We start from the raw sequence: 13025 nt of genomic DNA on the forward strand, positions 1-13025 counted from the left end.
CAGTTTTATAAAGAAAACGCACTAGAAAAAGGTTTAGATACCAATCATAGAACCAGTGCTGAGGTGAAAGGAAATATCTTAAAAAAAAATTTGAAAAAAAAATTTCTTCGTAGAGGGCGCTTGTTTACAGTCTAAAACGTATTTTAGGAATTTTTTCATTAAATTCCTCTTTAAACTTCATTAAAGAATACTATTTTGTACAAATAATTGAATGTTATGCTACTATTTATAAAAATAAAATCAGAAATCCATTAAAAGATAAGTTCTCTATCATTTTTTCAATTCACAAATGCACACTTGCATTGCTTATTAAGAAAGTTAGTACCGGTAGTCATCGGGTTAAATATGGTCTCTCCTTGTAAGAAAGCACTTTATATATGACCTCTGTGATCTTCATGCGCAAGATGAGCACTTCGTTTCTGATCTCTGTGTAAGGGATGACACTACTAAGAGAATTAGTACCGGTAGTCATCGGGTTAATGTATTTAATTCACTTTGAAATTTACTAATGTTTTCCATTTGTACTTTTTGCTACTGTTGTTGACTTTCCTGTAGTTGCTGCTGACTTTCCTGCAACTGTTGGATACTTTCTTCTTGTTTCCTTTCTAGTCCCAGTTGCTACTGCTGTAATCTCTCTTCTTGTTTCTTTTCTTGTACTACTTGTTTCTTTTCTTTTTCCTCCAACAACTGCTGTAATGACTCTTCTTGTTTCTTTTCTTTTTCCTCCAACAACTGCTGTAATTTCTCTTCTTGTGTCTTTTCTTTTTCCTCCAACAACTGCTGTAATCTCTCTTCTTGTTTCTTTTCTCGTTCTTCTTGTTTTTTAATTTTCCCTCCAACAACTGCTGTAATCTCTCTCTTGTGTATTTTGCTGTTCGAGCTGCCACTGTTGCAGGTTTTCTTGCCACTGCTGTTGTCTCTCTTCTTGTTTATTTTCTCGTTCTTCTTGTTTCTTTTACTGTTCTTGTATTGCTGCCATCAAATCTGCTAAGCTGTAGTTTGATTTGTCATCTTTCATTTCCATCTTCTTTTTTTCTTCATCCCACTCCTGACACCAATTTGTTAAGTTTCTGGTCGTTTGTCAATTTTCCGTAGAAATTCTTTCCGAAAAACTTTAGCGATACAAGTCCTTTCTTAAATAAAACTAGTTTATTCTTTCTCAATAAAACTTTGCAATACACTTAATTTCCACAGTCACTTCAACTTAACACACGCTAGAATTCACAACGATTTACACACTTTACTTACGGCTTGACTCTATTGTAGGTCTCTATCTCTGCCTGTCTGCAATTATTCTCTCCGCCGTCACTTTATTTTCCGGCTTATATACTAGAACATAGCATGCCTAGAAAAGCCTATAGTTGCGAGAAACAATCACGATCTTTCTAGAACTCCATCGCATGCTCCAAACATCGCGCGACTTCCGCTGTCGTAACAGTATAATAAGCGTTACAGCCTCAAAATATCGATTATAGTAATCAACGTAATATGCTATTATAAAACTAGCAGAGATCCGCAAAACATTTGCGGTCAAATAAGTATCTTTATTGCAACAGTACTTCTTTAAATACAGGATTTCTATAGTAATACAAAATAATTCTAGCCTCAGACACTGAAATTTATAAGTCCACTTGTCTTAGTCCTAACATTAGTTAAAACCTTTATTAAGTACGGCCTATATTCGATAAAGAGATAAATTATCTCCGTAACTAGTGTACGTTTTTTGCTTTAGTTAGGGCTAAACCTTACTGCACTTAATACTATCAATAAATAATCTTCTAATATTATTCTACGACATAACGTTGGACCTTTTTAAAAACTTCGATAAGCTTTTAATATATTGTATAAAATGTCTATTAAAGTATATTTACGCCCTTTCTGGCGTAACTCGATGATTTAACAAAGATACGTTTTCAAATTGCGAAAATGGTGCAATTTTTTGTACATTTTATTCCAAATATATCTTTAATTTTTGATCAATCCTAGAATACTCGCTTCCAACTGACAGGACAGGGCCCCCAGTAGCACAGCGGTATGTCTGCGGACTTACAACGCTAGAATCCGGGTTTCGATACCCGTGGAGGGCAGAGCACAGATAGCCCATTGTGTAGCTTTGTGCTTAATTGCAAATAAACAAATCCAACTGACAGGAAGCCAAACTACTTAGATTAAGTTGCTATGACATCAGTGCGAGACCTAGAGACAGACAGACAGACAGATACACGCTGTATTTTATAGTATTAGATAACAAACAAGAAACATATTTTATACAAAAAAATAATTCATTACAAGTAAAATTCTTCAAGTTTGTTCAATCACAGATACAGCACTTCTCAAAAAATCACCATCTGCTGGTGAGTAGCTTCGTAACACAACTTATAATTAAACTTACACAACAGATATGTAAAAATGTCATTTACTAATTTAGAGCCCCCGGTGGTTCAATGGAAAGTTTGGGGACTTATAATGCTTAAAATCGGGTTTTAAATACGTGCGCAGTGGGAAGAGTACCTGTTTGACTTATTTCCAATCCTAAGCCATTATGTCACATCTAAATGTTTGAACGAACAGCGTGTCTTAGATTAAGTACTTCAATACTTTATTCTTCCCAGGAAGATTATAAGTCTCATTAGGATAAAAGTATTAATTTAAAATGATTTTTGTTTTGTTTTTGGTGAGGCTTAAATTTGTCAGTTATTTAATAGCCATTATTTCCAGGTCTTAAATTAAGGTTTTGTCTGTTGTTAAGCGCAAAGCTACACAATGGGCTATCTGTGCTGAGCCCATCGCGGGTATTTAACCTGGAATTTTTAGTTTTATAAGCCCCGCAGCTTATCGCTAAGCTAGAAAACATTACAAGAAAACTATATCATCAATGTTTCGTTTAGTCTTAGCACTTTACAGTTAATGTCAAACTAAACGTTACATCATTTTTCAGTTCACCTTTTAGTTTTTACCATGGTTGCAGACAACGTTGTTGAGACGTCACACAAAGTAAAATAAACAACTTTAGTGAGAACACTTACATTTTGTTTCTCCGGTTGTTGAATTTCGCGATAGCAAACCTAATTTTCTGGTGACAGAGAAGGCACCTAGTCAACAACACCCACTGCCAACTCGTAAGCTACTCTAAACAAATAGTGCTATTTTACTGTCATTCTTATAACTTACCCACAGTTTTAAAGTGCGGACCGCGATTATTTTTTTTTTTTTTTGCAGTAACAAGACGCTAACCACAAAGCCTCGGACTCACAGTCCGGCACTAATCAATGAGCCACGTTCGACCTTCCGTCCTGGTGTAAAGGAATGTAAAGAAAGAAGCATGTCGCTATTTGTTTTTTGTTTTTTTATGACGCGAATAATGATGGACAAATCACACTATTCGATCAGCTGACTGTAGCCCAAGAGTTGAAGATGAGCGCTATTTACTTTCCCTCTAGTCTCCCAATTCCAAATTTAGAACGGTTTGTTTGTTTGTAATTAAGCACAAAGCTACACAATGGGCTATCTGTGCTCTGCCCACCACGAGTATCGAAACCCGGATTCTAGCGTTGTAAGTCCGCAAACATACCGCTGTGCCACCGGGGGGCTTTAGAACGGTTATGCTCAGAAAACCAGTGGTGCAACTTTGCAAGAAAATATCAAGAACCAAGATTTTTCTCCGAAACGACATTACCAAGATATATTTCCCTTTGACGTTCAGAAACCTAACAATATAAGAAAAATTCAATGCTTAAATTATCTTACCGATGTGAACTTCAGGTCTATCTATAATCATTGCGAAATGTCAAAGTTAATAATCGGAATGCCAACAGCTCGAAGAATACTTATACGATAACGCATCATTTATATATTTAATGTGATAGAAATTAACTGTATCTATATGGTAACTAGACACGTGATCATTAAAATATGTAATTAAATTACCACTGCTATACCAGTCAGAATAACATACTTTATTATACCGTGCAATGACAACTAGGAGAATGAAAAATAAAATTTAATTAGAAGGCGTATAAATGCTCCTAATTATTGTACTTATAGGAAGCATTACTATACTTCAAGAGTTTGTAAAGAGCTCAGCATAGTGCTGGAAATAGTTTGCCAAGCTTCAATTACCGACTGTTTCATTTTATTAATGAATTCAGCCCAGTGCTGTTGGATTCGATCCATAAGAGACTGGAATATCTTATCTGTTATATCGTTTGTTAGGGTGGATGATAAAGTGGTAGAGAATCCTGGATCTTTTCCATCTCCGGGAGATGCAGAATCGGTAGTTTCGTTTGTATTTTGAACGGATTGGACAAATGAATTATTGTTTCGAGTTTCATTGATCGATAAATCCCGATATTTTTTGGCTTTCGTTGTGGATTTAGGAACGTCTGTCACTTCACTGTAAGTTATCGTGAGAGTACCTTCACTAATTATGCTTCGAGTTTTCAGAGAACTATTTCCTATTTCAGTTTCGTTGGTTATGTCGGTATTTAATGGCGTCTGCCGTTCTTTTCCGTCTTTCATGTTCTCAGAGTTAGTACTAATTTTGTCAGTGAAAGTGTCTGTAACACCTACACTTGACGAGGTTCTTGTTGGGCTAGTGGCTGCCAAGGTTTCAGTTGGTGTAGTGCTTCTTAGAATTTTAGTTATCATTAAAGTTCCAGTTGGTTTTTTATCAGTAATGGAATCAACTGATGCGCTGGGTGAAACATCTATAGCTGATGTAGTACTTATCCAACTCCCAGCTGGTTTAGTGGTGGTTGTTATCTTGGTTTGTGCATTATTGGTTAGGGTTTCAAGCAAACTAGTGTTCATTATTGTGTCCGTTCTGACTTCAGTCGCACTTGTTGTCATGTTTATAACGATATCTGATACGTTCTCGTTGTCACTATTAACGTTCGGATTGATCTTTATTATAGCTGCTATTACTTCACTCCTTATCTCACCTGTCGTGATATTCATATAGGTCACATTTGAGCTATTTTTAATGACACCAATTGGTATTGCCGTCGTTTGTATTTCAGACAAGCCTTCGTCCGTGGTGCTTGAAGACTTTATGGTAATTTTTCTATCAGACAAGGTTGTGTCGGTTACAATACTTTCAGCTGTATCGAGATCGATTTTAGTTTGTGCGGTATCTATTGTAACTTTAACTGGTGTTACGTTCACTTTATTCTTGATTAGGCTTGCATCCATGATAACCTGTGCTAGAGTAGTGTCTTGCGATGGTGTCGTTTCAATAATGCTTTGAACTGAAGCTGTTGTATCCATATTGAGCTGCTCTTCTACTCTGTTCTTTGGTGGATTCGTATCAGTGCTTGTTTCAACAGACTTTGCTATATTCTCGTTGGCCCTAGTTGATGTATTGACCTTTGGGGGTGATAGTTCATCTGTATTTACTGTGACTTCAGTCACTGTCGACTTCACGTTTAATTGTGCTGACGTTAAATCATTTGATGGTGTTGTGTTAGGCTGGGTTTTATCTGACTCTGTAGTGTCCACGTCGATTTCTAATGACGTTGTGTTCTTCGATAGTGTTGTATTAACAATTGTTTCAGTTGATGGTGCTGTGTTCATGTTGACCTGTTCCAATGCACTGTCCTCTGATGATGTTTTTCCAATTATGATTCTAGTTGGTGATGCTGTGTTTACGCGAAACTCATCAAGTGTAGTATCCACGTTGATTTTAGCAGAGATGGTGTTCTTTGGTGCTGTTGCGTTAGTTGGCAAAGGTGTATCCACTTTGACATCACCTCCTCTTATGTCTTGAACGGTTCCAAATGTTGTTGTCTCAGTTCTGACTCCTGCTAGTATTGTGTCTACTTCAACCACGACTTTTGTTGTGACTTCAACTTCTTGTGTGGTGTTCAACTCGCGTTCATAACGATATCTTACCTCGTATGCCTGAAAGTAAGAGATGTAATTGTTCTTTAAACATATAGAATTATTCATCAATTCGTGTAAACGTTTCGTTTTCTATAAATTATATTTATTTATAACAGTTTTGACCTATATTACACGAAAAAGCCAGTTCAATTACAGCACGCTTTTATATTATGTGGTTACTAGACCCGCTCCAGGAATAATGAGACTAGCTTGATGGTTTGCCAATTCTTCTGAATAGTAGTAAAGTTAACTCAAATATAATAATAATAAATAACTGACGCTAAAAATAAAATAGCTAGATAACATTGTGTTATTAAACCTGGCGTTAGAAAATTGATTTGTAAATAAAATAAATAATAATTGCAATTCATTATCTTGATCTAGTTCACACCATAACCGTCATTGTTCATAAAGGTTATGATATAAATATCACCTATACAATTACTTTGTCTGTCGTATCCCAATCGGTCTGATGAACACTAAAATTGGGCGAGGGACCTCGTCGGCACTGGGCATGGCAGATAAAGTGTGGTTGAAATATATTTAATACATTCTTCTTTACTTTCACTGATAAGTTCTTAGAACACATAAACTGAATAGAATAACGCCTCTGAATTCTTACTATAATGGACGTAGCGTGTATTTATATATATGTATGTGACCAAAATAATAAATACAAGGTTGCGCTATCTATTGAATAGCATTACAAATAAAAATCCCTGAAAAAGTTTCCCACTTTGGTTATTCAAGATTCAGACAATTAGAAAAATAACTACGGTATATGCAACAGAATACAATTTTAAATAAAAGTATTCTCCTCATAACAAGAACACGACTTTCACTAGGACTGTACGTGAGGGTTTAATTATATCTTCATTGATGTAATTTGTAAATATAGTACTAAAAAAGTAGAGTTCTTAAAATACTGTTCTTTTTTTCAATACAGGGTACCACTTTGAATATATAAAAACGATTTTCAATGAAGTATAAATACGATCAGTAAATTCTAGCAAAAACAACCGCCCGTTAGGCAGCATTTCTGCTAGTATCTTTAATTTTCAATACGTATAAAAAATAATAGTGTAAGTATAAGTTAAATATTTAAATAATGTTTAAGTGGACTTACCTGGTCTGAGTCAGATTTCATCAGAGGCTTAGCAATTGCATACTTTCCTAAAATAGTAAGCACCAAAGCGACAAGATATCCCACAGCTTTAAATCTCACTAAGATCATCATTTATTACTGATTTAAAAATTAATGTATGAAAAATTCCCTAATCTCAGACTTTGAAACTTCACCCTATAATAGCTGGTATCATAGATTCGAGTCGGGAGTGCGTGGTTTGGGATACCGACTTGTTTTCGGTTTTGTGGTTTGTGTCCTTTTAGTTCAACGGAAGTTGATTGGTTTCCGGTTTGGTGTATAATAGTGCGTAAGAAGTACTGGTAAAAAGCTGATCTGACATCATTTAATAAATATATATTTGTAAAGTGTCAAAATAACCATTCAAAATATTCCATGAAAACATGTTAAAACTATTAGTTTTGTAAATAGACTTGTAAACTCCATAGAAAACCAAATGAAAAATAAGTAAACGAGATGAATCATTTAGTAGAGATTTAAAAAAAATGTACGCTATACCGATAGTACAGAATGCGGCTCATAAAAAGCAACAACATTATTTATCCGGATTTCCGTTTTTCAAACAATGATATTACTGATACAGGTGTGTTCCAGTATTTGACTTCCGATGAAATAATGTATATTGTTCAATATGCTCTTGCATATTTTCCGCCTTTTGAACTTGATATTATAATATGATTTTTTTTAATGTAGACAGTCACGTGAATAGATTGTTTGACTTTCTTGTTTAGAAGTTTTATTTGCATTTTTCAAGAGAATAATAGTATATCTATTGATGGTGTAACTTTCTAAATAATCATTTTATTTTTAAGGATTAGAGGCTATTAATTTCTTCGTTTTTAAGTAAATTTCTTTCAACAATTGTTATAGTATGACGACTGGCTTACATAAATAGTGTTCCCACCACAACTGTGTTTTTTTTTGTGTGTCAGCCGGCCTAATGAACTCTGGATTTAGCGAAAAGCGTCATATGTAAGGGATATGGTGGACATAATGTGGTTGAAATACTATTATACACTTTTCTTCTTCAAACACCCCAAGAGATTGAACGAACATTAATAGGCTTAATACTAATGTCTTATGACGTGTATATTGAATTAAATATCTTTCAGGATAAATTTTGTCTAGTCTTGTAGGCACTCTCTTCCAGCATTTTCTGCTTACACTTTATTGAAAACAATAATTTTTTTTGTCTCACTCATGTGGTGGTGTCAAGGTTTTGTATATGAGCTGGGATTCATTTGCAGTAGGTGTCTGTGACTTGTTGGGGATAAATTCAAACAATAAATGGACAGCACACAATCTTACTTGTGTTATATATTCAAAACAAGTCAAATGTACAAAAATTCTTTACACTATAGAATATCACAGTTGTATCTAAAATTCTAAATAATACCCTTTTTTTTTTTTTGTCAAAAGTCTACACATGCTGGTTTAGTTATTTTAGAACCAAATTGACAAAGCGAATTATTTTCCTGTTCTCGTTCAGTGCTGCCCTCTATAAGCAAACAATTTTTTTTTGCATGCCACAAGCCTTGGACCTCCCACCCATTTGGAATTGACTGATTTCAATGTGTCTCACAAGCAAATCATCATGCGAAAATCCTCCACCAATAAGAGTGCAACATACTCTCTTGATGAATGTGACTCCCTCTATTCTACCAAACTATCACTTCTTATTTGGCAGTACTCGTGTTAAGATGTTTTGGTATTCTTCATATGATTCGAATTCATGACTCTTAATAGTTTAATTTCTGAAGTGGAATTTCTTCATTAATGTTTTTTTTTTATCTTTACATTGAGGAAAAATGTTTCAGTTAAATTGTTTTTTTTCTTACTTGAACGGTTATCCATCGAACACTTGTTTGATATATATTTCGAATATTAATTCTGAGATTAATGCTACCACTTTGGGTATTATACCTCCTACTAGCACTATCTCACAAGCTGCAAGTGGGGGAGACACGTCCTTGGACTTATCTGCAATTATCCACCATGAGAGTGACTATTACATGGGCCAGCCTCTTTCTCCTGAACAAGCTGAACCTGTTCGGGCTAACAAGGATTTTGATAGCCTTTTTCCACTGCTGGATTTTGCTGTGTCTTCTTATGCTTAGGCCTAATACAGAATTTTTAGACATGATTTTTCAGGTATGTGATGTTTTGTCCATTTCTTATGATTCCCATCCTCCTTTGTTGCACAATAGTTCTTCATCTCAGTATTTGGTTTTCTCACCTCCCCAGATATTAGAGTTCATGCTGAGCAATTTGCTTCACAACTGGTTGAGAGTGCCAGCATGCCTTGCCTTCCATGGGCTACAGATGAGTTTGCATTAGCTTACCATCAGGCTGACTGTCCGTTTCTCTAGTCTCAGCAGTTTGGGAGTGATCCCTGATTTTCCTGTGCACTTATCTCATGCCCAGTTTTCCCATCTTCATCTTACTTCTACTTCCCTTCTACGGTATTTATCTACTATCCATCTCCTTTCCAATGTGATCCACAGAGATTCTGAGGGTTTTTCGAGGGAAATCCTCTCCTTAATTATCTCCATGTTGGCTCATTTTGACTCATTTTTATCTTCAGCTGTCGTTTTACACACATGGTTTCTCTGTTATTGGGATCTTCTGGGTTGAGATGCGACCTTGTCCCAGGTTTATTTACTGCCCCTTATCTTAGGGATTTATGAATGGCCTCATTTCATCTAATGCGGTCTGTTTTCGGGGATGTACCTGAGACTTTGGAATCACATGTGGAGTCTGTGCATCAGTGCTCTACTCTTTACTCTTTGGTTGCACGTTTGTTGCTGTTGGAGCTGAGACAAGACCCTATTCCTGTTTCCTGTCCTAGTCCTTCTCAGCCTTCAACTGTTCCTCCATCCAGGGGTTTCATCTTGTTGTTTTATTCGACATAAATGGAGACGATGCCAACAGTACTGATGACTACCCAGGCCAGTGGAAACTTGCTTATACAGATTTGTTCCCCTTTGGTGACCTTTCACCACTGGTCCATGGGTTATTTGGGTTTTATCAGAGGAACTTGTCCTACAATTTATTTCCCCCTTCCTTTGTTTCAGATACCCGTTTCATGCCTCGGGATCCTACTACCAGTCAGCATCTAGAGACTGGCAGTTTGTAATAGATTGGTTCCACCTCATTCATTTCCTCATTCTGCCCCATTTTACCATCGAGTTATTTCTCACCCTCAGGTGGGCTTTTTCTCTACGTTTGTGGATGACCCAGATGGACATCGTGAAGCTTACTTGCATATCCCAATATTTCATCAGTCGTGACCCTATCTTCAGTTTCTTCACCACTGAGTGTCTTATCAGTTTCATGCACTGCCCTTCAGCTTGCTTCAGCCCTGTATGTTTTTTTGTTGGGTGGGCTAAGTATTTCCTTGTCACTTGCATGCTCTCGGGTTGCTCCTTCATCATTACATGGACATCTGGCTACTGTTAGATCATTCCAAACAGGAGTCTCCCATCACAGTCATCGGTTGCTCCCAGAAGCGGCTTGGCTGAGCTGGTTAATCAAATTGGAGAAGTCATTCCTTCAGCCTACCCAATATCTTGACCATTTGGATGTTTTTTTTCAACACCCATCTCAGTTGGTCTCAACCTTCTTCTCTTCAACTTCATTTGATAAAGCTTTCAGTTCTCCATGCTCTTACTGCTCAGTCTATTACAGCTCATGAGGTTCTATTGCTTTTGAGGATGTGTTTTTCCATGGCAGCCATTATCCCCTTAGGTCATGCACATATGCAGGCTCTTCATTGTGCTTTTCACAACCAGTGGAATCTTGCGTTGGATCCTTTGAAAGCTCCTATTTCCTTTTCTCCTGCCCTTGTTGCCAATCTGCATTTGGGGTTGGACATGACTAACATGTTGGTGGGTGTCCTGCTTCATGGACACATCCCTTCAGGGCTGGGGGCATGGGTCGATCAACAGAGAGGCCTTATCATATCAACATCCTGGAGCTTTTCGTTGTGTGTTGTGCTTTGGTTCATTTTCTCCATTTTGCCAGAAATTGTCTGGTAATGATCTATTCTGACAATTCTACAGTGGTTGCTTATCTCAATCACCAGTGCGACACCCTTTCTCGATCCCTGTGTTTTCATACTTTTGATCTTCTTTTTTGAGCCCACACACTAGATATTCATATCATTGTGTGTCATGTTCAGGTGCTTTCAATCTTGTTGCAGATTAGTTTTCACATGCAGACAAAGTCCATCCAATAGAGTGGTCTCTCGATCCTCTTGTTTTCTTATGGCTTTGCTTTTAGTAGGGTACTCGTCACATCGATGCATTTGCCACATCCCTCAATTATAAATTGGCTTTGTTTTGCTTTCATTCAAGATTGGAACAACAAATACCTGTATGTCTATCCTCCCATTCAACTTCTTCACAGAGTGATTTTGATCATTCATGCTACTCCGTGTCAGGTTCTTCTGATTGCTCTTTACTGACTTGTTGAACCATGTTTCCCGCAGCTACTCTAGCTCCAAACTACCCTTCCATTACCTCTTCCTCAACCTCAGTCACCAGTGTTTCATCCAGTCCTTCCTGTCCTCTGTCTTCACACCTGGTTTTTATCTGGTTCATGGAGAGGAGATCTGGCTTGACCTGACAAGTAGCTTCTTTTCTAATCCCCGTTCCACCAAACAGGCTCGCCCTTTCAGCCGTGGGGACATTATAATGTGATTGTCAATCCACTCTGCATTGGTAAAAGAGTAGCCCAAGAGTTGGATCTTCTGTCTCCTCGATCTTGGGTTATCGGGTGACCTTGACTCACACTTTTCATTTTTCCCGATATTGTTGGGTGTTTACCTCTTACTCTTTCCCTTTTGTTGCATTCCTTCCAGATTCGATGTCCACCATGGGGGCTGACCTTCCAGATTGGGATGTTAATGTGGTCGTTCACTGCCTCACTTTGCCTCCGTTTGAACCACTCTCCATGTACTCCTTGTTTCACCTTTCCCTTAAGACTTGTTTCCTTCTCCTCTTAGCTTGTAGATGTCAGAGGTCAGATTTATTTGCCATCGATGTTTCATGTACTTTTTATCATTCCACATATATTCTCATTTATCTGGTTTGTTCTTTGCTCCCTAAAACTTTGGTAGCTCGAGAGGGTAACTCCTCTTTTTCACCAATTTCCCTTTCTTTCATTTCCCACTTTTATCCTCGGTCTGATCCTGGTAGGCTTCTATGTCCTGTACATGCTCTTAGCTGCTATATTGCTTGCACAGCTTCCTTCCCTGGTGCCCATTCCCACCTCTTTATTCCTTGGCAGACATCTTCTGTTTGTGATCTTTCTCCTTCCACCCTCATCAGTTAGTTTCGGCTTTTAATTAACTTGGCTTATTCTTCTTTATCGTCTCTCTCCAATACTTTGTTCCAGGTGTCTTCTCATCAAATACAACACATTACTTTTTCATTGGCATCTCATCTTTGTTGTCCCTTGGAGGAAATTCCTCAATCGGGCATGTGGACTACCCCTCATACATTCTTCACTATTTGCATAGGATTGGGGGTATCTTCCTCTTTGGATTACCATCTTCTGCCTGTAGCCATGTAGCCATTCTTCAGACTTCAATGAGACTTTGACTTGGTAAGTTATCTTTTGGTACTCTTTCCTTCCTTTTCAGGGGCTTTTTTCCCCTCTTTCTTTTTGTTATTAATCATTGTCTGGATCCCACTCTATGGTGAGTGGTGCCTGACCATGTATTCTTTAACAGATCATATCCACACTCTAAGGCCATGTCAACTTACATATTGTATTTACATGGCCATGAAACGCAATGCACACTGCAAAGATGGGATGTTCCACAAGATCGCTTCTAGGTTTATCCTCCCGATGGAATTTTTAAAAAAAAATTTGCCCATCTGGAATGTACTTATCCATGGACTACATGGGTAAAGCAGAAGGGGATGGCTGGCCATCCCTCCCATGCCTTGTATTGAATAAATTGGTATGGTCTACTTTTAAAAATAGGGTTTTGTGG

The 13025-nt window shown here is 37.3% G+C and overlaps 1 protein-coding gene across 1 annotated transcript; it reads right to left on the reverse strand.

Annotated features, from left to right (window-relative positions):
* Positions 1–4053: 4053 nt before the first annotated feature.
* Positions 4054–7114, reverse strand: LOC106462565 (cell wall protein RTB1-like). Its single transcript, XM_013922502.1, has 2 exons — positions 7007–7114; positions 4054–5898 (listed from the first exon to the last, which is right to left on the reverse strand). Exons 1-2 carry the CDS (start codon positions 7112–7114, stop codon positions 4054–4056), a joined length of 1953 nt encoding a protein of 650 aa, XP_013777956.1.
* Positions 7115–13025: the final 5911 nt, after the last annotated feature.

Source organism: Limulus polyphemus, unplaced genomic scaffold, assembly GCF_000517525.1.
Source record: "Limulus polyphemus unplaced genomic scaffold, Limulus_polyphemus-2.1.2 Scaffold1198, whole genome shotgun sequence".
Lineage (NCBI taxonomy): Eukaryota > Metazoa > Arthropoda > Merostomata > Xiphosura > Limulidae > Limulus > Limulus polyphemus.